The sequence below is a fragment of the Sminthopsis crassicaudata genome, chromosome 3 (genome assembly GCF_048593235.1).
Source record: "Sminthopsis crassicaudata isolate SCR6 chromosome 3, ASM4859323v1, whole genome shotgun sequence".
Lineage (NCBI taxonomy): Eukaryota > Metazoa > Chordata > Mammalia > Dasyuromorphia > Dasyuridae > Sminthopsis > Sminthopsis crassicaudata.
In genome coordinates this window covers 399,360,789-399,387,095 of record NC_133619.1, presented here as the reverse complement: position 1 = coordinate 399,387,095, position 26,307 = coordinate 399,360,789, and the positions used below count along the sequence as shown (strand labels likewise).

General features: G+C 36.4%; 1 protein-coding gene across 2 annotated transcripts in view; it reads right to left on the bottom strand.

The window, feature by feature from the left end:
- Positions 1 to 26,307, bottom strand: part of SORL1 (sortilin related receptor 1) — a 206,326-nt gene that overhangs the window by 89,660 nt on the left and 90,359 nt on the right. For both annotated transcript variants that reach the window (XM_074302641.1, XM_074302640.1), the window contains exons 12-16: positions 22,228 to 22,316; positions 14,483 to 14,661; positions 12,386 to 12,572; positions 9,807 to 9,935; positions 3,846 to 3,931 (exon numbers count right to left, since the gene is read on the bottom strand). In XM_074302641.1, coding sequence (XP_074158742.1) covers positions 3,846 to 3,931; positions 9,807 to 9,935; positions 12,386 to 12,572; positions 14,483 to 14,661; positions 22,228 to 22,316 — 670 coding nt within the window. The remainder of the gene's footprint in view (positions 1 to 3,845; positions 3,932 to 9,806; positions 9,936 to 12,385; positions 12,573 to 14,482; positions 14,662 to 22,227; positions 22,317 to 26,307) is intronic.

The window sequence follows — 26,307 nt, the reverse complement described above, 5'->3', positions numbered from 1 at the left end:
TTCTTATATATTCTTTGACCTAACAATACTACTACTAAACATGAATCCCAAAAGAGATTAAAGAAAGAAAAAGGACCTATATGTACAAAAATATTTATGGCAACTCTTCTTAAGGCAAAAATTTGGAAATTGGGGGGATGCTAATCAATTGGGGAATGGCTGGATAAATTGTGCTATGTACTTATGACTGAATGTTATTATTGTTCTATGGGAAATAAGCAGGATGCTCTCTAAGAAAAAACTTGAAAAGTCCTCCATGAACTCAAGCACAGTGAAATGTACTGTATACAAAGTAATAGCAGTGTTATGGGATGATCAGCTGTGAATGACTTTGCTAATCTTGGCAGTACAATGATCCATAGATGCACTGAAGAACTTATGATGAAAAGTCCTATCCAAACCCAGAGAAGAAACTAATTGTGGTGTCTAAATACAGATTGAAGCATAATTGCTCTCTCTCTCAATCTCTCTCTTTCTCTCTATTTTTCTTGAGGATTTTTTGTTCTAGGGTGGGAGATCTATGTTTTCTTTTACAGCATGACTTATGTTATGCATTAATTTCATATGTGGTTTCTTAATAGGGACCAAGGGTGGGGATAAGGAAAAGAATCTGAAACTCACAAGTTGTAAAAGCAAGTGTAAAAATTGTTTTAAAGGTGCCTGGGAGAAAAACAAATAAAGTTTAAAAGAAAAAAGAGGAACCCCTTCCCTAAATAGACACACAGAAAGGCAGGAGGCCGAGAAACTTAAGTCCCTACATCTGTGCTGCTTTGCTAGCAGACCAGAGCAGGAAAAGATTTCAGAGACCCCCTAATCCAGAGGTTCCTCATCTTCTTTTGTATCATGGACCCCCATGTCAGTCCAGTGAAATGTATGGACTCCTAAGAATAATACTTTTTAAATACACAGAATTACAAAGAAAAGCAATTCTCCTGAAATACTTATCAAATGACTTGGAAAAAAAACAAAAAATTAATGGATTGCCTGAAATCTATTCTTGCCTCTGGGAACTAACTGTATGGCTAACACCCCATTCCCATGTGTTAACATGAACTATCTGAACTCTTTAATCAACACTTGCTTAATAATGATCAAAATGAGACATGAATTCTCAACCTGTGAGTCTTCTATAATTGAGTAAGTCCTAATGTGAAAGGGAATAATCTGGAAAAAAATTCAGCTTCGTCTAGTATGCTACAGAAAAGTTTGGCACACATTTGCCTAGTGATACCTTTAATAATCAATAGCTTTAGGGCCATGTTTGGATATGGTTCCTCTTGCTGCAGTGTGGACAATTCACACAAAAGCAAATCCAATGTGTAAAGGCAAATGTAATGTATCCAAAAGAAATCAAAGAAAGAAGGAAAAGACTCAGGTACAAAAATATTTATAGCAGCAATTTTTGCAGTAATAAAAACAACAGACACTAAGGTATGCTCTCTATTAGAGAATGACTACATATGAATATAATGGAATATGAATGTGCTATAAGAAATGACAAAATGGACAAATTCAGCAAAAAACTGAGATTTGTGTGAACTGATGTAGAAAGAAGTGAGCAGAACCAGAACAATTTATACAATGACAACAACACTTTAAAGAAAAACAACTATTAAAGGCTTAAAACACTGATTAATGCACAATTCTAGAGGATCAAAGTAAAGGTTTCCTTCCAGAAAAGTTATGAACTTAAATGCAAAATGATGCAAAAATATTTGGACATGGCCAATGTGGAAGTTTGTTTTGCTTGACTATGCATAACTATTATGAGTTTTCTTTGTTGTTGTTATTGTTGCTCAATTGTTATGAGGAAAGAAAGTGGAAGGGATAAAATAAATGCTTGTTAAAATCGCTTTAAAAAAAATAACCAAATGTGTTGAGATGATAGATACTAGCTCTGGAAACAATCTAGGCTCCAGTTCATCTTTTTTTATTTCTCTTTATTTAAAACCTTTTTTGATTTTTAACCAGATCTTCCTATTGGAAGTCTCAGTCTCAATCTCTCCTAAGGATGAAAGAGAACCAGCAAGAAGACAAAAGCACATAAAAACTATGGCTATCCTAATGGTCAGGTGCTATTTTCACAATAAAGTTATAATCAAAGCATTCAGGATGAATTCATGCTCCTCAGTGAGATCCATATTCTTACCACATAAATAGACACAAATCTCATTTTGCTGGTTTGCTTCTGATAACTTAATGTATTTAAATTGCTTAAGTCTAGGACTGTTTGCCTCGGTGATGAAGCAGAGTGTGAACTTGCAGGTGCTGCGATAAATTACAAAATAAGCAGAACAATGATGTCCAGTTCTTGACCGTCCAAAGCCAGTACAAGGCCACACATCATATCTGATCGCACACATTTCCTCTGACAGTAATCATAAAAAGAGATCAAATATTTACAAACCCAGCAAGACACCTAACATGTCTCATCTTTGCAAAGAGGCAGTTATTTTCCATCAACTCCAAGAAGTCACATTTCTCTTTAATGTTACAACTTTGCCTGCCAGAGTAGGATGTTTTTTACATTCAAAAGATGGTCTTGGTCATAAGGGAAACAACAGTTCTATTTCTCTTCCTGTCTTCTATGCAAAGATTCTTAGCCTAAGGTTAAATAAAAATAACTATTTTAATGGAACTGGTTTTTGGAGTCTGCTGAAAATGTATTCTTTAAAAGTCTTCAGTGTGGCTGCATGTTAATTATGCTGCTAATGATGGAAGATGAAATTAAAGTACAGTGAGCTTCACATGAACAACATTCATGCACGCCAGCAATCAGTAGGCTGATGGGATGCTGTCACTACCCTATGCAGGGTCAGACTGCCTTGTGATTTATTTGGCCCCTGTCACTGTTCCATGAGAAAGCATCATTCCCTAATGGAAAGCAGTGTACAGCATTCTCTTCCGTCCAGAGAAGAGTGGAGAAGGGAAACTAGTGCCTTGAGAAATAAAAAAAAAAGTTAACAAATGTATGAGACAGAGAAGCTGGGACACAATGAGTTATGTTTTTAAAGTTACCATAACTTCACATTTATGCTACACAGGCCTCAATAAACAGTATCCCAAAATCAGCTTGGAACATGCTTCAGGGCACACCTCCGCTTTGTAACAGGCTGCCTTTCCACAGAGTTTTCTGCAATTAGCATGCATGGGATAGATCTAAAACTGAAGGAATGTTACTTATCTTTGCCATCTGGCTTCCCAATCCAACACCTTTGCCAAGTGGTCTCAGGCCTAAGGAGCCCACATCACAATCAGAGATTGGAAGGTAGCTCCCTTCCACCAGCTCATCCCTCCCCTTCATCTTGCAGTCAGTCAGGAAGCATTTATCAAACACTTACTATGTGCCAGGCACTGTGCTAAGCACACACGGTTTGGGGGGCACAAACACATGAGCTTCTGGGTAACACACAGACAGAATGCTGGAGTCAGGAAAACCTGAGTTTGAATCCTCTTTCAGACATTTACTAGCTAGGGACCTTGGAGAAGTCACAATACCCCAGATAGCTTCAACTAGCTCATCTATAAAATGGGGATGATAATAATAGCATTTATTTCATAGGATTGTGATAAACTGTGAAAATGTATTTATACATAGGATTGTGGTAACGATAGTAAGTATCTAAGGATGGATCTGAACTCAGGTTTCATTGTCTCCAGACCCAGTGCTCTACCCAGTGAGCCACCTAGCCACGTTAATCTGTGGCTTTTTACATTACTGTGTGCATCAGTTCTATTTCAGTTTGAGGCCACTGTTGTACTGCTAGCTAAGTCTCCAGACCTGCTGGGACAAGGAAGAAATGGTACCCGAGTAGGAAGGCAATGTGAAATGAAATCTCTCTTACCAGCCAGGGGACAGGGAACTAATTCTCCCTCCAAGCGGGCCTCAACATCTCCGCCACTACAAGTGTCTCCAGAAATCTTTCGGTATCTGGTTGCATTACAAACAAGAGGAAAATGAAGAAAAAAAGCAAGTCAGTAAATAATATCACCAAAACAATCATTCTTAAAGGTGTGAGGTCACCAATATCTTTCTTCCAAAGAGATTCCATGCAATTAATTTTCATCATTTCTACATTCTGATTTAGGACCACAGGCAGAAAGGCCTGGACAGTTCTCCTAGAGACTGTGTTTTACTCACTGCCTGATGGTTCCAAATGGGAAATTATCCCTTGGACAAAATCTTATGAAGATTGTTCAATCAAAGACCTCTGAAGTCATCTGGTATAAGCCATATCCAGCTGGGCTTGGTGAGAGGAGATACATTGGCTCCCAGAGCAGCCCATTCAACCAGGTAATAGTTCTGACTTCTGAAGCTTTTCTTCATAAGAAGTATAAGTTTGCCTACTACCTACAGCTTCCTCCCATCACTTCTAGTTCTTCCCTGGGGGGGGGGGGGCAAGAGGAATGAGGCCAGATGATAGCTATCATGATCCCCCGGTGTGTTCTCTCTTCTCCAGGCTCACCATCTCGTGCTGTTCAACTGTTCTTCCTAGGGCATATACTTGAAACCCCTCACCATTCTCATCACCTAATAATAAGAAGATAGCTACAGTTTCAGAGACCTGGACTCAGGGTAACTCAGAGCACCTCTATTCTGAACACACATACAATAAAAAGGATCCCTAAAAATATTTAAAATTCAGGGCTTTGCAAGACTTAGACTCAGTCACCACCCTGGCTCCCCTGAACATAAAGAATCACAGAATTTAGAGTTCAAAGAGACTTTTGGTGCCTTCCAATCAAACCTCTCAGGCTTTGCACAAGTCCCTCCTATAATATCCCTGACAGGTTGTCCTTTAGCCACTATTTTAATTAGTCCAGCTAAAAAGGAGTTTCTATGAGTTGGAGAAACTTTTCTACTCTCAGGAAGCTTTCATTTATCTGTCTTATATAATATTCAAATTTTTGTCATCATAAACTTTCATTCATTGGCCCTAATAATTTTGAGTCCTGAAGCACCCAAAAAAAAAATCTGCAATATCCTTCTAGGGAGATTCAGAAATTTAATACAACAAAATTCAAATAGTTCTTAAATGCTTGCTAAGTCTAACATATCATACCACACAAATCAAAATACAGAAGACATAGACCTTATCCTGAAGAAGGTTATGATCTATCTAATAGTAAGAATATAACATGTTCACAATGGGGAAAAGCAGAAACTAGAAAATGAGTAAGTGCTAAGACAAAGACTAATCAAAGTATTGTGATAAATCTGAAGATGCTTGATTATTTCTTGCTAAAGGAAAATCAAAAAAGATTCTGTGGAGGTAGTGGCCTGTGAACTAGGCCTGAAAGGAAAGAAAGGATTTGAATGGGGATGGAAGTGGGCAGGAGGCCATATCAGGGTTCTGAAAGGGTCTGTACAAAGAAGAGAGAGACTTTAGTCTCTCTAGAAGTAGAATAAGAAAGTCAGTCCTAAAAGTCCCTTTGAACTCTTAAACTCTTTGACTGATACTGTGAGTCAAAGTGGTAACTCATATTTAAATGATGCAAAGCCCTGATTTTCCCACTTTTAGGGTGTTCTTAGTGCATATGTGTTCCAAGTGAACTTTATGGAAAGACAAAAACAGAGTTTGGTAAATAGTATAGTTGTCTTAGAATAGATTTGTGGTTATTGTTCACTTGTGTTTGACTGATCTGATCTCATTTGGTTTTTTGTGGTGGTTGTTGTTTTTTAGTTTGTTTTGTTTTGTTTTGTTTTTGCAAAGCTACTGGAGTAGTTTGCCACTTTCTTAGTTTATAGAAACTGAGGCAAATGGTTAAATGATAGCTAGTTAGTGTCAGAAGCTAGATTTAAACTCAGGAAGATTAGTCTTCCTGACTTCAAAACTGTAATTCTCTGCATTGTATCATCTAGTTGGCCAAGGAGAGAAGCACTAAGAATATGAGCTAAGATCAAGGTTATGCTGTAGCCAACTCGCAAAAGCCAATTATTAAATTTTCATCATTTGTATCTCATAAATCAGCAAATGTTACATATCAGTGCTTGATTTATTATTTTGTTGACTGATTAGATGTAATAGGAACATAAAGAAAATGTTAAAAATGGAGATTAAATATAAAAACATATAATGAGTACATTTTTCCTATCAGGGATCCAATTGTTAAAAATTCACTAGCATATCCCTGGCTGAGAGTCAGGCTTCTGAAAGTTTTGAAAGCCAGGATAAGACCCTATCACCCAGGGTGTGCAGCTAAAATCAAATAATCTTTATAAGGTGCTTAGCAAAACTTAAAGTTCTATTTCACAATAGAGGATGTGACTCATTAAAATACATGAGAGATATGACTATCTCTAAGGGGTCTTTGGAAAGATTTCAGAAGTTTACAGAAACTTGGATGAAAAAAATTTTTAAATTTATTTTAACTAAATATCTGAAAGTTAACATTTCCTTCTAAAGAAGTTTAAAGTTTAAAGAACACTGATTCTGAGCAATCTATAGACTTCACTGGACTGCCACAGAGGCCCATGGCAGAAGAAAGGTTAAAGATCTCCTGATATAGACAAAGAGACATACATTGCATAGAACTCCCCAAAGCCATCATCTCTTTAACTTTACATTTCTAAGGAAGGCATTACCAAATGACTGTAAAGGGCCCACTTTTATTATCCCTGAGCAGAGGACTAATAGAAAGGGGGTAATGCAAAGATGGCTTATTTAGCTTCTTCCAAAGTGGAGCAAAGAGAAAAAGACTCAGGCAGAAAAAGAATTCAGAAATGGAGTTTTTCAGGCTTCATGGCTGCCTGTGCCCTTTTAGACTGGGGGCTTCATCCTGCTAGGACAAAGAGTTTCTGTCTGTTCTGTTCTTTATATCCCATAACCTACAGGGTCACTGTGAGAACAAATAACATAAAAGATAAGAACATGTTTCAAAAATAAAAGCGCTCTAAAACTGGAAGTGATTATTAATGATAGGAACATAATTAAAGATTAAAGATAATATCAATTCTACTCATTGGAGGTCAATTCATAAAGTGAAGAGGACACTAGTCTTAAGGCTTTTGCTTTAAAGATGTATGTCCTGAAGACTAAGAAAGGGTAATAGAAACTTGGGACCAAATTTGAAAAGAGTCTTAATTTCCTTAATGATGATTTTAGTCCTCAAAAATTAGAGGAACCAACAAGGAGGGAATTTTATTCTGAATTTCATTCTTGCTAACACGAAAAATCTAGATACTAAAGTAGAAATAATAGAGGGAATAGTGGAGAATAAGCATTTATTAAGTGACTACTATGTATCAGGTACTAAGTGCTTTCATACCTAATAATAATAACTTATAAGTCAGGCATTATGGTAAGAGCTTTACAATGATCTCACTTGATTCCTACAAAAATACATGAGGTAGGTGCTATTATGTTCATTTTACAAATAAGGAAACTAAGACAGAAATCAAATGACCTGTCTGAGGTCCTACAGCCTGTAAGTATCTGCAAGCTGAATTTGAACTTGCATCTTCTCAATCCAGATTTTTCAAAAAAATATGGATAGAAAATGGAAGCAAGGGGATATAATAAGGGTTGAATACAAAAGTACAGCACAGCTCTGAAAATGTCAGAAATACTAGAGCTCAGAATAGGCAGAGCTGAAGAGGAAGGCTAAGGACCACCAAAGAAGACCTTTTTTAAAGTTAGGTTGGAGAAAAGAAGAGGATCAGAAAAGGGACAAAAGCACTTTGGGGGCAAATGGAGATGGCAGCTGACAACAGAGAAAGACCAGGCTGTTGAGCTACTATTTAGCTTTGGTCTTCTCTGCTAAGAATGTCCTGAACACTGGAAATGATAGAAATAACTCACAAGGAGAAGCCACCCAAGAGAAATTGGGAGAGAATAAGAGAATACCCATCCATCTGCGAGGAGTTCAAGTTGTCGAGTTACCTATCCTGCGCCGTGTTACACCCTGGCCAGAGTATGCTCCATCATGGCCTTCCTCACAGTACTCTCACCTACTAGGCCCTGGCCAGACCATGTCTGAAGCACTGTATTCAGATCCTGGCACCATGGTTTAGGAAGGACACTAGTATTTTAGACAGTGTTTAGCAGAAGGCAAAAAAAATAACAGTCATAAGTCAAATGAGAATCAGTTTAAAAATTGGGAATATCCAATGAAAAAGAGAAAAACTTGGCAGGGGAGGAGGGAGGAAGAAGAAGGAAGTAATAATATCATAATACAGCTATGATGAGCTATATCCTTAGGCACTGAAAAGAATGGCAGATGTGATTACTAACTCAGTGGGATATCTGAAGCACTGTAGAGAAGAGCGGAGGCACTGCTATAGTGTGGGAGAGTAAATGTTCCAATGCGAGAAAAAAAGGCAAAAAAGAACGGAGGCTCCAAGTTATAATACAGGGGGCTGACTGATTCCCAGCAAAATTCTAGACCATAGTATTCATGAGTTGGTTAGCCAGCACCTGAGAAAGAAAGCTCTAACCCTAAGAAGCCAGCCTGATTTCTTCAAGAACAGATCAGCTCGGATTAAGTTTATTTCCTTCTTGGACAGCATTTATTAAGCTAGAACACTACCTATCTAGTTTACCTAGATTTTAACAAAACATTTAAGAAAGCGTCCCATGAGATCCTGGTAGGAACAGCAGTGATGTGGGGCTGACAGCACATTGGACAGACGAGGAACTACTAAGAATGGGACTCACTAAAGCTTTCACGTTAGCTGGGAAAGAAGTACCCAGCAGTGTCCCAGGGACCAAGGTTGGCCCTAGAACCTGGATAAGAGCACCAACAGCAGGCTCACTAAGTTTTCACACGGCATAAAGCTAGAAGGAATCTCAAGAAGACCTGGACAGCTACAGCACAAGGACGAATCTGGTGAGATGGAAGTCCACTAAGGGCAAACATGGATCCTGAGAGCTGGATTCCAAAGCCCTGACTCCCACAGAACCAGATGGGGATGGCAAGACTGAGCAGCAATTTGGCTGAAAAAGATTAAGGAGCTGATTCACATGTGTGATAACCGCAAAACCAGAAAGGTCACAATGGGTTCTGGGGCCCTTTCAGCCAAGCAGGTCTCGGGCCATCATCTGGAATTGGGCACTATTCTTTAAAGAGTTCCTATTTCAGAGAGTGCCCAGCAGAGGGCCATAGTGAAGAACCAGGGAATGTCTTGCTGAGAAGTAGTGAGGGAGAAAAGATAGTATTATAACAGTTAGCACTTATACAGTGCCTTAAGGTTTGAGATGAATTTTTAAAAATGAATTTTTAAAACTCTTTTAACTCTTTTTGTCATCACCATAGCCCTGGGAGACAAGCGTTATCACCATTCTCATTTTACAGATAAAGAACAGAGGCAGACAGAAGTGATGTGATCACACAACTAGTATCAGGGCACTGACTTGGTTTGACTTGAACTCATCTTTCCAGGTCCAAAGCTTTTGCCTCTGTATCAACTAGTTATCTTTTACCTAAAGGACTGAAGAGGATTATCCTAATTCTGTTTGGCCCTGGGGACAGAACCAAGACCTTTGGCTATAAGTTTAAAACAAACAACTGTAGACTTTCTATCCAAAGAATAGACTTCCTAACAATTAAAATCACCCAAAAGTGGAATGGGTGAGCCTAGCAAGTCCTGCCTTGTTGGAAGTCTTCAAATAAAGGCTTCAAATGACAAGTGGACAGTTTGTTGCAATGCTGATTCTTCAGCCATGGAAAGAACTAAGTGAGATCACTTTCAACTCTTCTGTTCTGGGACAGATTGGGGGACTCCCAAACATGGGTCCATCTATGACAACAGAACACCAGGCTCCTCCCAACATGAGGCTACAAGAACTCTCACAGCACATACGTACCCTCTTGTCTTCCTATACGTAGAGCCCACCGGACAAGGTACAGGAGGGGAGAAGGGTTTATTGGCAAATTCAGGATCAGGAACACAAACTTCTAATGACAAATCTTCACTCATCTTGAAGCCAAAATCACTGGAAAAAAAAAAAAAACAAAGGGTTAAGGTTGGGAAGAGGGAAGAGGGGAAGTGGAGGGATTAGGAAACCCATTACTCAACTTCATATACCTGTTAATGTAGATACATATATTTACAGTATTAATATCACTTGAGTGAACACATAGCATGTATTCAAAAATGCCCTTTCTGAATAAAGGACTCTCCATAGACCTTAAGTCCCCAGGTCTGCAGGTACTCAAATATACATTTATAGAATGAGAATTTATGGACTTCTGCAGGCCTCATAGGCTTCTGGCCCCCAGCACTGCCCATTGTGGCCCATTAATGGATTAAATGGCTGCTGAGGCCATTTTTAGATCTAATATTCTGGGGACAGGCTGGAGGATTCTCAAACATGGATGTGTCTATGATAGCTGAGCACCTTCAATCTAATTTTCTTCGTCTGTGAATGGAAGTGGGTATTGGGAATAAGATTAATCTTTAAAGTCCCTCTTAGTCCTTAAATTCTGAGTCAAATGGGATTTCCCCATAAATGCACACTAACAAAATTTTTCATTTATCCCTATTTAATATATGTACTTCAACGGAATTTCCCTGCGTGTGAATGTTACATATTCAAGAAGAAAATTAGATTTCTCTGCTCCCCAAAAGACGGAATTAAAGCAATGGAGACATGCTGTTATAAGATATGCCTAAAAAGGCGAGAATACGGACTAGATTTAGGTGGAAGACAAAGATGTGTCCACCTGTTCTTTGCTCTGGTTCTGATTCCATTCTGCTTGTATACTAAGCCAGAGATAATATTGAGAATATATTAAATGAAAAAGTTATTTAAAAGAGGGAACTCAGCTCTCTAGGCTTAATGGTAGAAATTAACCTTTCCCTGGAAAGGGAACATTCTGGCTGGCTTTTTTCAGATGGGTGTGGTGGCCATGACTAAAGAATTTTCTACTATCTAGCCACTCTCCAGCCACTCTCCTGGATGGCAGACCAGAATCATGATGGCCAGGAAGAGGCTGGTCCTCTCTCCAGGAAAGATAAAGCTCAGAAGCTGACAATAGAGAGCAACAATCTTTACAGAGGCTATCATGCTCAGCATAAGACCAGCCACTCTGAGGTACCTTGAGACTGGAGAAAAAGATGACACCATGCTCAGTGGAGACAACATTTTTATCAAAGAGCAGGCCGAATGAGCACAGTACAATGGCACCATCGGGAAATATCAGTGAGCCAGCAGCCTTATCAGTAAGAGTTGGCAGTTGTGCACTGTGGTGGCAGAGGCCTGCAGGTCAGGAAGATCTGAATTCTTACCAGCTAAGTGATTTTAGGCAAGTCATTTAATCACCATCTCAGTTTACTCAACTGCAAAACAGAGATGATAATAATAGCCCCTACCAGCCAGGGATGTTGTGAGGATCAAAATGAGACAATATTTATAAAGTACTTAGCATAGTGACTGGCACATAGCAGGTGCTATTTAATAAATGTTCGTTTATTGATTGTTAATCATCATATTATTATATTACTGTTAATTATGTTCATTAATATAAATAATTATTAAATGCAGATTTAAACTCACTTATTATTATATATTTACTCTACATGTGTCCCTCGTACATGATTTCTATATATACTCACTGATCCCACTGATATCCTATTTATAGTTATATATGCAGCTCAAGTTTATGGAGGGAATGGTCTATTTTGACTTTTCTTACTAAGCTCTTTGAATGAATTACTTTGTTTTGAATTAACTGTGTTTTCTGGGTGACTAGAGAAAGAATAAATACATTAGTAAGCATTCAGGAGTAATTGTTTTGTGTGAATATGGATCCATCAAAATAATTTAAATCTTGGGTAGCTCTGCACAGGTTATTTATTTATTTATATGTAAATTGTTTATTTACATATTTTATCTGCTATTATATTATAGCTATTTTTTCAATAGTCAGCAATACTTTTCAATTTATTCATATCTATGGAATATCTGAACACCTCTCAAGAGTCTGTCAATCCTAAAGATGAACTCAAAAGCTGAAATGTATTTATTGTTCACAAGCAAATTTCCAGTTTTTTTAGCATCTAGACTCACAGGAAGGCAGATTAATGCAGTGAGAAGGGTACTGGTCTTGGATCCAGGACACCTGGCCTAGAAATTATACCCTAAATGGATAAATAATTTCATCTCTTTTGAATTTTAGTTTCCTCACCTGTAAATGGTTACACAGCTAGAAAGCATCAGAGTTTAAAAATTTAAACTTAAGGTCTCCTGACTGAGACTGAAGTTCTTTATCATCCTACCAAGAGAGTTTCTAGTAAAAAAAAAACAACAAACCCAAACTAGGCATTCTCTTCCCTGTTTAGCTCACCACATAGGCAGTGCATTCCACAGACTGTTGTTCTTACAGATCTGCTGTGGAAAAAGGTTCTCCTTGGGTCTCAAACTAAGGAACTCCTGGAACTTACCATTCATAGTCTTCCCTTGTACAAGAACAGTTAGACACCACCACTGGCCTATCGAAATCTTCTCCATTGAAGCATGTTGCATGTGGAGTCCTCCGTTTGAAGACGGTCTTGTGCCCCAGCAAACATTCATTCCCTCGTTCATCAGATGGTGACCACAGCTTATAGTCATTGTCAGTGCAAGGAACCCCTGAGGAGGGAGCAAAAAAAATCTGTAGCAGAAAATCACCAGTATGAGATACCCCAATTTCCAGTTAACTAGATTGAAAAACTTGATTATCTTTGACTTCTCCTCCTCATTCCCCTTCCCTATTTCCAGTAAGTTGCAAATTTTGCCAATTCTACTTATATAATATCTTTTTGCATCTGATCTTTCTTCTCCATTCACAAACCCATTACCCAAATTCCTTCTTATGGCATTCAAGGCCCTCCACAATATGGCTGTCATATATTCAATATTACTATTCCCCTTAATTTTTCCTGCTTCCACCCATTTTTATTTCCTGCTTCCTTGCATGCACACAGATAGTCACTCCTCATGTCTGAAATGCAGATTTTCTTTATATTTGCCTCTCAGAATCTAGAAAAAGCCAACTGTTAAATTTTCAGTGTGAGTGTTTACACTCAAGACTTGATGAATCCTATAAATAGGGCTTCATTGATCACTTTGTAAATTGACTTGATTTAAGAAATACCTTTTTGTGTACATAATGTAAATCCCCTACTCTCTCTCTTACACACACACACACCATGAAATCTTAATAACTTAAAGTCAGTGACAGTAGTCTTTCTATGTACAAGTACCTTGTACATAGTAGGCATTGAAATGTTTGATAAATCAAACAATTCATTTAGCCACTTTATAATGGCTACAAACCTACTAACCAATCTAAATCCAAGGGGATATTCTAAATCTAAGAATTCTGTAAATATCTAAAAAATTCCCTAATTATATGAGTCTCTAAATTTGGATCAAGGGATCTGTGAAGAGATTTCGGGGGAAAGTGTAACAAATTTTAATAATATTTTGACAATTATATTTCAATGGAATTGATTTCTTCTGTTATCTTACATATTTTCTTTTATGCACTTCACAGTATTCTGGGGGAACCACAGACTTCATCAGACAGCCAAAGTTCATACACACACAAAAAAAAGTGAATTCCAATTCTCCCGATAACCATCTTCTATGTAGATAAAGCAACCCAGGAATCAGAGCCCTGGACCTGTCAGGATCCTTGGGGCTGAACCCTGACTCCATTCACTAATAATAACTAATAATGACTTCCATTCATTAGCTGTGTGACCATGACAAGCCACCTAGCTTCCCAGACACCTTAACTATAAAATAGGGATGTGGCTGCTTACACATTGTAAAGAAAGTACTTTGTAAATCTCAGAGAGTCATGTAGACACACCAGCAATTATTAGTGACTCTAGATGAGGAAGCAGACCCAGGTCCTGGCAGAGAAGCATACTGGATTTAGAATTAGAAAGACCCAGGACTGTACCCTGTCTCTGACCCCAGTTCTGTGGCCTTAGGTAATTTATATAACTGTTCAGAGCCTCAGTTTTCTCACCTATAAAATGGGGATAATGACAACTCTTCCCTCTCAGGGTCATCATTGGGATCAAATGAGAAAATCTATATAAGGGACTTGGCAAATCTTAAAAGACTGATTCATCCAACAGTGTAAGATGGGATCTCAATAGCATAGGGGCTTCATAGAACCACTTGACCTACTTTCACTATTTGGAAAGCACATTACTTACTCTAAGAAGAAGGTAAAAGACAGAAATTGTAGGACTAATATAGAAGAACAATTTATTCATCCCTCGAATTCTCTTGATGCCCTCCCTGGAGCCTTAACCTACACTGTTTGTGGATTTCTGATATTTTGTTTTGTTATACCTGTAATTACCTTTTCCAACCAGACCACAAGCAACTAGAGGATAAAGATAGTTTCCTTCTGAATCTCTCTAGAAGCCTGGTTTAGGTTTATGTATACAGTAGATACTCAATCACTATTGACTAAACCATATAGTAATGATTACCAAGATAGTATCTTCAGATAAGGATTCCCTGGAAGATTCACTCACCCAGCACATCTGTTGTGTTAACCTGCAGGATCAGCCAGCTGTGCCCATTTTCTTTATATGACCCAAAAATAGTGAATATGGTGCTCTTTTCTCCAGGTTCAGTGAGAAGCCCATATACAAAAACAGGCTTCTCTGAGAAGCTGAATGTTTTCCAAGTCTCCCCTTCGTTGGTACTGTATCTACCCAAACAAAAACAAGGAAATTCATAAGGTTAAATTTCCCTGTTCTAAACAGCCCTAGGGCAGGGAAGCAAGCCCAGAAAGACAGACAATGTTTTGTTTATTTATTATAACAATATAAAATTTTGTCCTTGTGAAAAATTACCTGGAGGGTTAGTTCTCCACTGAGCTTATGAGGGAACTAGGATTAGGAACCATCCTAAAATCATTTTTTAAATCTCAAATTACATATAAAATACATTCTGTCTTCATTTTTCATATGTATTTGAAATGGTAGACTTTGTTCTTCAGAATAAAATTTTCTTTGATATATTCCAGGTGAAAATGATCTTTTCTTTCTCAGATTTCTTATAGCAAATTAGCAGAATTTATCTTTTATTCTTCTAACATTTTACTTTATATCCTATTGATTGCTGTACAGATCTTCTTCGTCCATCACTAGAATGTGAGCTCCCAAGACAAATCCTTTTGTTTGACATTAAAGCTTTAACAGCCTAGTTCTAACCTGCTTTTGCTGGCTTATTATGCATTAGTCCCCTTCATTTTCTTCCTGGTCTGGCCAAGTGGCTTTCTGATTTGAATGCATACCCAAAATTCCGTATCTTTTGCACAGGCTGTGTCCTGTTCTCTCCAAACCCACTACACTCATGACTAGATTGCATTCCACTGCTCATCTCCCCCTCCTTGTATTCCTAATTTCCTTCAAAGCTAGCCTCAAACACTACCTGGCATAGGAGGCTTTTCCTGAACCCGAGGAAAGGGACAACAAGGGATGAGGCAGTATATAAAATGAAATTCTCATGATATAATTTTACACATGACCTCAATGAAGGAGAAAGAGGGAGAAGGATCATATGTTGATAATCACATGCAGTATCCAAAAAAATGTATGTATATTGGAATAACATTATATTATTACATTAATTACATCAGATTATTACATTAGTCCTTATTAAAGTTTAAATTTTATTTAGGTTCAAGAAAATCATGCTCACAAGTATAGGACAGTGAGAAGCATGGCTACATAACAATTCATGTAAGTAATCACTTGTCTTCCTTGTAGAAACCCCTCTGTATTAAATGTTTAAAACATATTTATATGTTCGCATATTGTCTCCCCCCACAAAAAATAATAAGTTCCTTAAGTTCAGGAATGATTTGGTTTTCATAAAAATTGTGGCGCATGAAAGTGTTTGATAAATGCTTATTGAATGACTGAGAACAATAAAACTGGGTCTGGCATAATAAGATCATAAGAAATATATTTCATATATTTATAAATTATAGCTTACAAATTATATCTATATTTGTAATATATATTTGTGTATGATTTTTAAAATTATATATATTTGTTGAAATCACTTCAAATTCTCACAAAACAGTACTTTCTATTGTACTGATTTTTGTTCACATATAACACTTCATAATGGGAAGGATTTAGTTTTAACCTAGAGAATCTTATAATAATGAGCATCATTAGGCAATGGTAGAAAGAAACTAAAGAAATGCCTTCCTACAAGGTCTTTATAAGAGGAGAAATGTTCATTTCCTGGGATGAAAACAGACAATGGGATGAGGTGGTCTTTTCAATCCCCTTCCTTGACAAAAATCCCCTTGATTTTTGTAAAAGCTTAATATCCATTCACATATTTACAAATCTAATGATGTTGCTCAGCAGAAATGATGAGCAGTGTCTATTTGCTATATAATAATGCTGGAAATCCAGCTTTTTGCACATTGCCTAATTATTTCTATTTATAAGTTTTTCTATTTATAAGTTCTCCAATTCTATCTAACCTCAAGAGATGAATCATTTCATTTCCAAGGAGATTCCAGAAGGGTCCAACCAATAATGCATTAATGAGACTAATAAGCAATGCGATCAAGCACGGGGCTGTTGCTGCAAACAAAATTGCTCATTTAAAAGAAAACTATTTTCCAGAATTTCTTTTTAAAAGGAGGGGAGGGGTTGCTACAACAAATACAGATGGTAAAAGAAGGGGCATTCATAACCTTAACATAAATGGAAACTATAGCTGTTATCAATTCAGATTAATAATGGGAACAGATAAATGAAATGGAAGCTAAGAGAACCTCATGGGAACATGGCCCAGCCTTAGATTGAGAAGCAGACAAGGTTTAGACAGAATACCTGAGAAAACAAATCCCATCAAATATAAATCTTCAACTTAGGGATCAAAGGTATAAGACTGAAAGGAGCTTACTAAGCCCACCCTTCTCATTTTACAGATGAAGCCACCGAGGCCCAAGTTTAAATGATTTGCCCAATATCCTACAGGTGGTAATAACCAGGCATCATTTGAATCCAGTTCTTCTAATTCAGAGTCAATGTTCCTTCTACTCTATATATCAATCAATCTGGCACATATCTAAAAAGTACCTATTATGTGTAAGCCATCGTAATAAGTGCTGGGGATATAAAAATAAAAGTTCTAGTCTCTGACTCTGAGAATCAGGTAGTTCAGTGACAAATCCTTTAGCAAAACTTGATTCCAACACTTTGAAGAATAGATATTCTTATAATAGAGAAGATTAGAAAATGTTCACAAAAGAGTTGATAACCTTAAGAATAAAATTCTGATAGTAAAATTTTTCTAACTATTCCCAATAAAGAAGGGAAAAGAGATACTAGTCAGACACAAAAAGACCTCAATAGGGTAGAATAATAGGTATTGAATTTATTCTTATTGAGGTTCAAATCTTATGCACAAGTTCAAGAAAAATCAACTTCTCAAATATTTAACAGTGTTGAGACATGACTATGCAACCATTCATGTGAAAGGGACCTTGGGTTTTAGTAGATTATAAGTTCAAAATGAGTCAGAAGAAAAACATGCTAATTAGCCAACCAAGCTAATATAATTTAAGGGTGCATTAAGAAAAGCACAGCACCCTATGATGAAGATGATAATCCCGTTATACTCTTTCTTTGTCAGATCACATCTGAAATATTGTACTTAAAACTCTGAGCTCTATGTTTTGAGAACAGATACTTACAAACTGGAGAAATTTCAGAAGAAGATGGCCAAAATGATGAGTTTGAAAATGATGAGTTGACAAGAGAACCTTGGTTGAAAAAATCTGGATTAGTAGAGTTTAGAGAAGGACAGAGGAAACATGATAGTCATCTTCAAATATCTGAAAGGCTATTAGATGGAAGTAGAACTTATGTTGTTAAGATCAGTAGGTAGAAGTTGTAGAGAAGTAGTTTTAGGTTTTTTAATAAGAAAAAAATTCCTGACAACTAGAGCAGTCAAACAGTAGCTATTCAGCCACAAGGTTTTACATAAAGCAGGGGTTCTTACCTAAGGTCTGTGAACTTGTTTATTTAACACTTTCATAATTATATTTCAATGTAATTGATTTCTTTTCTAATCCTATGCATCTAACAATATTTTTTTCTGAGGGAATGGGGCTCAAAGGCTTAATCAAATTATCAAAGAGATCCATAACCCAATCAAAGTTGAGTACCTCTGAAACCTTAGAGGTTGCTATTTGTCTGTGACATCTGTTGATGACATGATAGAAGGACTTCCTGAACAAGTACAGGCTGGACTAGGTAGCTTGTAAAGTCTCCTATATATCTATTTATATGACAAAGAGAACTACACAGCTATGATGCAGGAATTCCCCTAATACATACACACAAAACAAAAGGATAGGCACTCCACCAAACATGAATGGACACAAAATAAAGTGAGGCTTGCAAGAGCACTTTCAAGTACAGTACAACAAGAGTAACTTAAAACAACTTTCAGAGCAAGCAGACAATGAAGAGAAGGGAAAATCTACAGCTTGAGACAAAATGCATAATACTGAGAGACGCCAGCCAAAAAGATGAGATGTTACTATCAAAGAAAATGCTCTTAAAATTAACTAAATGACTTCTACAATCCCTTCCAATTTTGAGATCTCAGGAAAGATAAAACAAGTCAGGATGAAAGGAGACTGAAGCTTCAGACAGGTAAGCTTCATCTAATTCTAGAAGAATTTCCTAACTTTTGACATAATTAGAACTGAAAGAATAGGAAAGGGCTCATAAGGGGTCACCAAAGTTTGCTGACTTTATGACACAAATTTATCATCACTCAAGTTTTTTGGGTTTTTTTTTTATCTCCAAAACCTTCAGCAGCTCATCAAGTAGCTTGCTACTCTATTTCCTCACTTGATTTTCCAAGGATTAACAGAACAATATATCCCAAAGATATCACCGAAGCTCAGAAGAAGGAATTTCAGAGACCATTTAGTCTAAACAAACAACACCTAAACAAGAAATTTTGTATAACTGAGAATTAACATCTAGTCTGCTTGAAAAGTTTCTAGCTGTTCCTTTCTTCATTGAGGATAGTTAGAAAAACTACATTAGTAGAATTTATTTTTTTAAGATTATCTTCCCTTTTGTGAACCATTTTCCATCCAACCCTCTCTGATGGAAGAATATCTGTCCCCTAAACCTTTGGAAACATGTTTTTCTAAAGTTTTGTCACTGAATTAGCCAACTCTCCAGTCCATAGGCTAGGATCTCTTCTGTTTTTATAAACCCAGCACTTAGATTTTATCCTACTTCATGATGAGAAAGAAGTAGACTGAGTTATCAGGTTTTATTTTCTTCTCTTATAGTAGTATCCCTCCCTAACTTCCATTATTTGATACCAGCAAGATATCTGGGGTCTTTGGGATGCCAATAGTAGCATCTCTGGTCAATGAAAACAGAAAATATAGGTCTACTTATTAAAATGAACATCTGAGGTATTCTGAATTCCTATCATATATAATACATACAGCGAAACAAGAAAAAACTTAAGTTGTTCTGATTTGCTTTTTGAATTCAATCAGTTATCCCAATGTCTCAATCTATAATCTTTTCTGATCATTCATTGGTATTGAGAACAGGTAATGGAATAGCTGGTACTTTTTATGTCTGAGCAAAAAAAAAAAAAAAAAAAAAAAAAAAAAGAATCCTATATTGATGATTCATTTCCTCTTTCATTTCAAACAGCTGACTGGAGATGTTAGCATCCTGTGCTCTGTCCACAGGCACTGTTCCTAGGGACAGGAGGCAGGAAGAATGCTTTGGCACTCAGAATATAAAAAGAAATGATCACAACTGATGATTCACAGGTCAAGTTTTGATTTTCCAGCCTGATCATAAGAGATGAGAACAATTTTTTTCTCATAGAGTCTGCCTTCAGCATAAAGATAAACTTAATAATGATACTTCTGACTTGCCAAAAGTATTCAATCCTCCAAAGAGAAGGGAAGATTTTCATAGGGGCATATTCCCGGCCTCTCCTGTAACAGTGACAGCATATGAAAGCAGACCACTGGGTACATGAGCAAAACTCATGGCAGAGAAACTCCCTTACTATACACAAAATACCATGCTTGGGAAACCCTGCTCCTCATCTCAAAACTTAGGGAGACTAGAGAGGATTCCACTTTTGACTGAAGCCTAAAGTCACTCCAAAAGACACAGCTATCAGGGCCTGTTCCAGCTTTGGAGACAGAGACTAGGGCATCTTCAGGGATTTCAGTGTAGTTCTAGATTACTGCAGAAAAAGTACCTGATTTGGAGACACAGAATCAGAATTGCAAGAGACCTCAGAGGGCCTTCTAGTCCAACACAGACCTGAAAAAGGACTCCCCTCCCCCAAAAAACATTCCTAAAAAGTAATCACTGAGCCTTTGTTTAAAGGCCTCCACAGAAGGGGAACCTTCTACTTCCAGAGGCAGCCCATTCCAGTTCTGAATAGTTCTCATTGTTGTGATGTTTTTCTTTTTGACCATAAAGGCATCTGTACTTTCCACTCGTAGCTCCTCATTCTTTCTTCTGAGGTCAAACAGAGCAATTCTAATCCATTTTCCCATATGACAGCCCTTCAAATACTTGAAGACAACTATTATTTATGAGTGTGTGTGTGTGTGTGTGTATATATATATATATATATATATATATGCATTCATATAATTATAAGTATATATATGTATATATATATATATATCACAATATATAGATACAAACATATATTCCCTAAACCTTCCTTTTTTAGTTTAAACATCAGTAATTCTTAATAATAAGAAGATTTGGTCTCAATAATCCCAAACAGCAGATAATCCAAAAGCCATTTACATTTGCATCTGAGGGACATTATAGTTTGGGTTATTGTTTGAGGTCTTGTTTGTTTTTGAAAACTAATTATCTCTCCAATGATGGTTTCTCCAGGAAATTTTGAAATGACTCTGCATTCCTGTAATACAAAGCACAAGTGAACACACAACCCCTTAAATAATTGTCTTGTAAAAGTAGCCCGGAATTACATTTACTGCCAGAATAGCAAATAACCTTGAGATCAAAACACTGAGATAAGAAAATTCAGAGGCAAGATGGCAAAATATATGCAAATCTGAAGATCAATGTTCAAATCCATCCTTAAACTCTACCTTTATGACCAGGAAGTGGTCATTTAATTTCCAAAGTCTTGGCTTAATCAGAGCAAAGTACTCAGCAAACCTTAAGTCTCTAGGAACAGGAACTATTCTTACTATCATTATCACCATTATTTCTTTTATTATAAACCTCATGCAGAAAATTGAAAGTTGGCTGCAAAGTGGTTATTTTCTAACAAATCTAAAAATCAGGATAGTACCACATTTAACTGTACAAAGAGTTAAGTCAAAAATAGATTGTAAGTATAACTATACATTTGATGTGCAAATCATGGGTGGTTTATAAATGTTTGTTGAATGAAAATGAAATTTTTGAAGTGCATTGAAATCATCACAGCTTCTCTTTGGGATCATCAATGATATAAAGGGGATTAGGATAAATGATTTCTAAAGTTCTAAAGTTCCTTTTAGATCTATGAGAAGAAATGTCTATCTGTATTTCAACACCTGGACACCAACACTTTTTTCATTCATTAAAACATTACAGTTTTAAGTCCATGTCATGCATGCATGAACAAGAAGAGACGTTATCCATATTCAACAGTGAAAATTATTAACATTAATTGTTAATGTACATTTTTTCATTTTCAAAAGAATGTCATGTCCATAAAAGAGAATAAAGAGCTGCCCATGGAATCAGGAAAACCTGGGTTTTCTCTGACATATGCTATCTGTGTGACTAACAGCAAGTTACTTATTCTCAGTTCAAAACACAAAGTCTCTAAAACTATAAAAAGTCAGACAAGTTGTTGATCTACACAGATGAATGGTTTCCACACTGGGAGCAGCCTACTGATGTCCAATACCATCAGAAGTGCTACCATATCCTTCACCATTAAAAAAGAAAAGAAAATCTCATCCATTAGCTTATTTCTCAAAACAACATTGAAGGAAATGGAGCAGAATCATTCCCATTTCACAGATAAGAGAAGGGAAGAAAAATAAGCTTAAGTGACCCATAATAATTCACACAGGCAGTATATGAATGATATCAGACTAGAGCCTTGAATTGGGAGTCTCTTCTCTATTGATATTCATTGAGTTAGATTTCTAGAAAGTGATTCAGTGACAACAGAAAAAACAAAAAAAGTAACTTACTTCAGCTGATTTGTTTCCATCCCCTGAGCAATAGCCATAAGAATGCCTCCATGATCACCCCATGTATAATAATGAGGTCCAGAAAGGGCCTGAAAAGAAAAAGACAGTCGGTCAACTCCATTCTGTAATTAAAAGGCTAAGAATATTGGGTTTTTCAAGATGAAAAAAACCACCAAATTCAGTTCACAAAATACAAACATAATAAGCAACAGTATAATAAAGAATGAATGGACATGTCACATGGATATCAAAATGTCTCCCAACAACCAAGGGAAACAGGAAGGAAAGATATTGTCAGCCCCACTTTTTATAGCTGAAAGAACTGATAACTGGACTGTTTGTCACTTGCCAAAGCTAATAAGAGGCAAATCTAGAACCCAGATCTTCTCCCTTTTAACTCAGATTTCCTTCCACTACACAAACCTAGCTCTGAAATTAAGAATGTCTATACAAGATTCTAAGCAATAATTAATCTGAAAGGGAAAGTGAAGAACTTCAGTTGAAACTGTTATTAATTTGTTATAATGGGCAGGTCATTAAAGTTTTTTGAGTCTCAATTTCCTCATTTGAAAAATAAGGAAACTTAACTATAGTCAATCTTGATCTAGTGGCTGATTCCCTATTGCCTACAAACCTGCTTATGCTTCCCTCAATCTCAAAAATATCTTTACCTGATCCAACCATCACCACTATCATCTTCTGTTTCTCCTGCTTTTTGTGGCCAACCTCTTTGAGAAGATTTTTCATATCACTGCCTTCACTACATTTCTTCTCAATGTAGTCTGGCTTCTAACCTCCATTTCACAGTTCTCTTCAAAGTTAATAATAATCTCTTTAACAGCCTAAACTAATGGTTTTTTTTCCTCCATCCTTATCCTTCTCAGTATCTCTTCTGTTTTTGACACTGTCAATTACCTTCTTCATCTTTCTCATTTCTTTTTCTTTAGGTTTCCACTTATGGTTCTCCCACCTGTTTGAATATTCCTTTTCAGTCTCTTTTGCTGAATTATCATCCAAAAACATACCCATTAACCATGAGAGTCTCACAAGGCTATTCTGGACCCTCTCATTTTCTCCCACTATGTTATCTCACTTAGTGATTTCATCAGCTCCCAACAATTCAGTTATCATCTCCATGCAAATGATTCACAGATTTGTCCCTGTCTTAATCTCTCTCCTGATTCACCTCCAACTGCCTACTGAACATCTCAAACTAGGTATCTGAAGCTAAACATGTCCAAACTAAACTTTTTATCTTTCCTGCCCATACACATCCTCCCATCTTTCTCATTTCTCTATTAATGTCAAGGGAATCACTCTACTCCTTGTCATGCAGGCTTGTAACCTATAGATCAGTCTTAACACTTTACTTTCTTTTATCCCACAGACTCCCACATCCCACCTTGGTCAATATCCAATTATAGTTCAAGTCTTGTTAATTCTATCTTTGCAACATCTCCCATATATGTTTGTCTTCTGCCTGCTGACAGTGCTAACAACCTGGAACAGGCCCTCCTTACTTCATGTTTTAAGCTACTGCAGTTTTGTACTAGAATATGAGGAAAGGGGAGATAAAATGGCTTCTTAACCTAATTTTCCACATTTAGTTTTTCTTGTGCAAATGTCATACCAGGTTCTTTAGAGTGAGTATATAAATTTTCCAACAGGCTCTGCAATGTTCTAAGTCTCAGTGTAATAAACAAAATAAAATATATAATACTTGGAGGACCTCACCATCCAGAGAATTTCTTTTCAATCTGAACTCCCTACTGCATCACCTTCATTAACAGTGGTGAGCATCTTTGGCAAACAAACCTCTCATTTGATGTTTATAATGAAAGGATCACTGGACAGAATCGTTTATATTACATAATTCAAGAAATTTTCACTTATTTGGATGTATGGAAAAGGAATATGTAATTAAAAACATGTAAGATAGCATTTAGTTCTAATAAGTCAATAACTTTTTTTCTGGGAAAGGAGACAACAAACAATAAACATAATAAGATCTTATATTCTCTACATTTTTTGGTTAATTGTGAAAATAGTAAAATGTAGTTAATTTTGAATGTTGCTTGTGAAACTTCCTAATTTCCTATTAATACCCTTATTGAAGATTCCTTCAACTCATGTACAGATAACTCATAAAGATTTTGTATTGGTGGCAGAGTAAGCACATATATCTATGCTCAGTAATTATCAATGTTCTCTGAGTTTCTTTTTATTGATATTAATAAAGCCCAGTTCTTTTTCATTCCTTTGGTATTTTCCCCTTCTTCAAATAACTTCTTTACTGGACCCTCAATGTCCTTGCAATTTGTCACTTCCAGCCCAGATTTCCTCTGTGAATACTTGGTCCAATCTGCTTTCTTTTATTATATTTGTTCTCATTAGAGCATTTTTTATTCCCTCTATACCCCATCTGGCACTGTGATATTGGAGTCAATTGTGATGTCCTTTATGAAGAAAAGCCTGTTAGGACTTTTGCTAATATTTTTTATCTTTCTTTTGTTTGAAGTTCTCCTTTAATTTTCATTCATAACTGCCCTCAAAATGACTTTGTTGGATATCCTGCCAAGTTTCTTTAAATTGGTTTCACCCACCACTGCTTCTCTCTTCTTTATGAGATGATATTTCTCATAATCATCCATCATCTTTCTTCATAAGATTTTGCAAACTAGTTTATATTCTAACCCAGGAATTGTCTTCAGCATCCATCTATCTCCATTTGACAAAGAAGTCAGATATTTGCCAACTAAGGCACTTTCTGAGGTATTTCAGCCTTCTTGTCATGGTTATTAATTTACAATGATTAAACTTGAAGATAAAAGCATTATAGCCAGTTTCAATATTGTTTGTTGTCCATTTTCCATTTTTGATTTTCAATTATTTGATTAAACAATTTAGAGTTAAATTTTCAATTATTTGTTTAAATAATTTAGAGTTAAATTCTTTTAATTACGCATTATATATTTTTCTAAGTACTATTATAATTTTTCACTAATACTGTTATTAGCTCTGAAAAGTCAATAGTCTAACTACATAACATTCCTGATTTGGGGATAATTAATAGCAAGTCCTTTTCCTATCTATTAAAACATATAAATTTCATTCTTTAAAATATTACTTAGTGATATTTAGCACCTATTGAATTTTTCTTTTTTTTAAAAAAATGTTCATGATATAGAAAGTATGTAAGTTTCTAGATAATCTACAAATTGCTGGTTTCTCCTATTATTCCTTCTTCCTCAACCAGGTTTTCCCATGTGTTTCTTCCCAGTCTCATCATTATTTATGCTAGGACATGGACAAAAGTCACACAAGATGAATTTAATCTTTATCCCTCAGTAAAACGTTAAGTTGTTTGAGAAAAAGGACTACTCCATTTCTGTCTTTAGATCTTAATGCCTAGTACAAAGTAGGCATTACCTAATGTTGAATTAAATTGAATAAATCTTATTATAAGTTAAAAACCACAACCCTGGGGATAAGAAGGAAAAGACAGAAGGAGGAAAAAGGGGTAAGGAATTTATAAAGCAAGAAGAGAGCTTTGGAGAATGAGGAAGAAAGGATGAAGGGGACTTGCTGAATTTTATGCTATGAAGCAGAACCAGAAGCAACACCCAGAGAAGAATGGGTAAAGTATATTCATATGAGCTGTGTTTGACTCACACATACATGTCACTATCTAAAATTTTGTTTAATAAAAGAACGGAGGAAGAAAAAAGAGAAAAGAGGAAAGAGGAAGAGAAGGAAGAAGAAAAGGAGGAAGAGGAAGAGAAGGAGATTTCATCCCCTGCACCTAGCACAGAATAGGTACTTAATAAATTCTTGTGGACTGACTGACTGCAAGGTTAAAAGGTAATCAAATAGGCCTAAGGGTATCATTCCTATATTAATATACTCTTTCATCACTTCAGTTGGTTGCTGACAATCTGTTCTCAATCTTTCTTTTAATAAAGCAGGTCTGAAAAGCCTATCTCCACCTTGAAGCCTTTTCCAACTCCTAGTGTGTCCTATCCATCTCAATGCACAATTCTCATTCCTCCCACTTAGGCCACACACATAACATTAGTACAT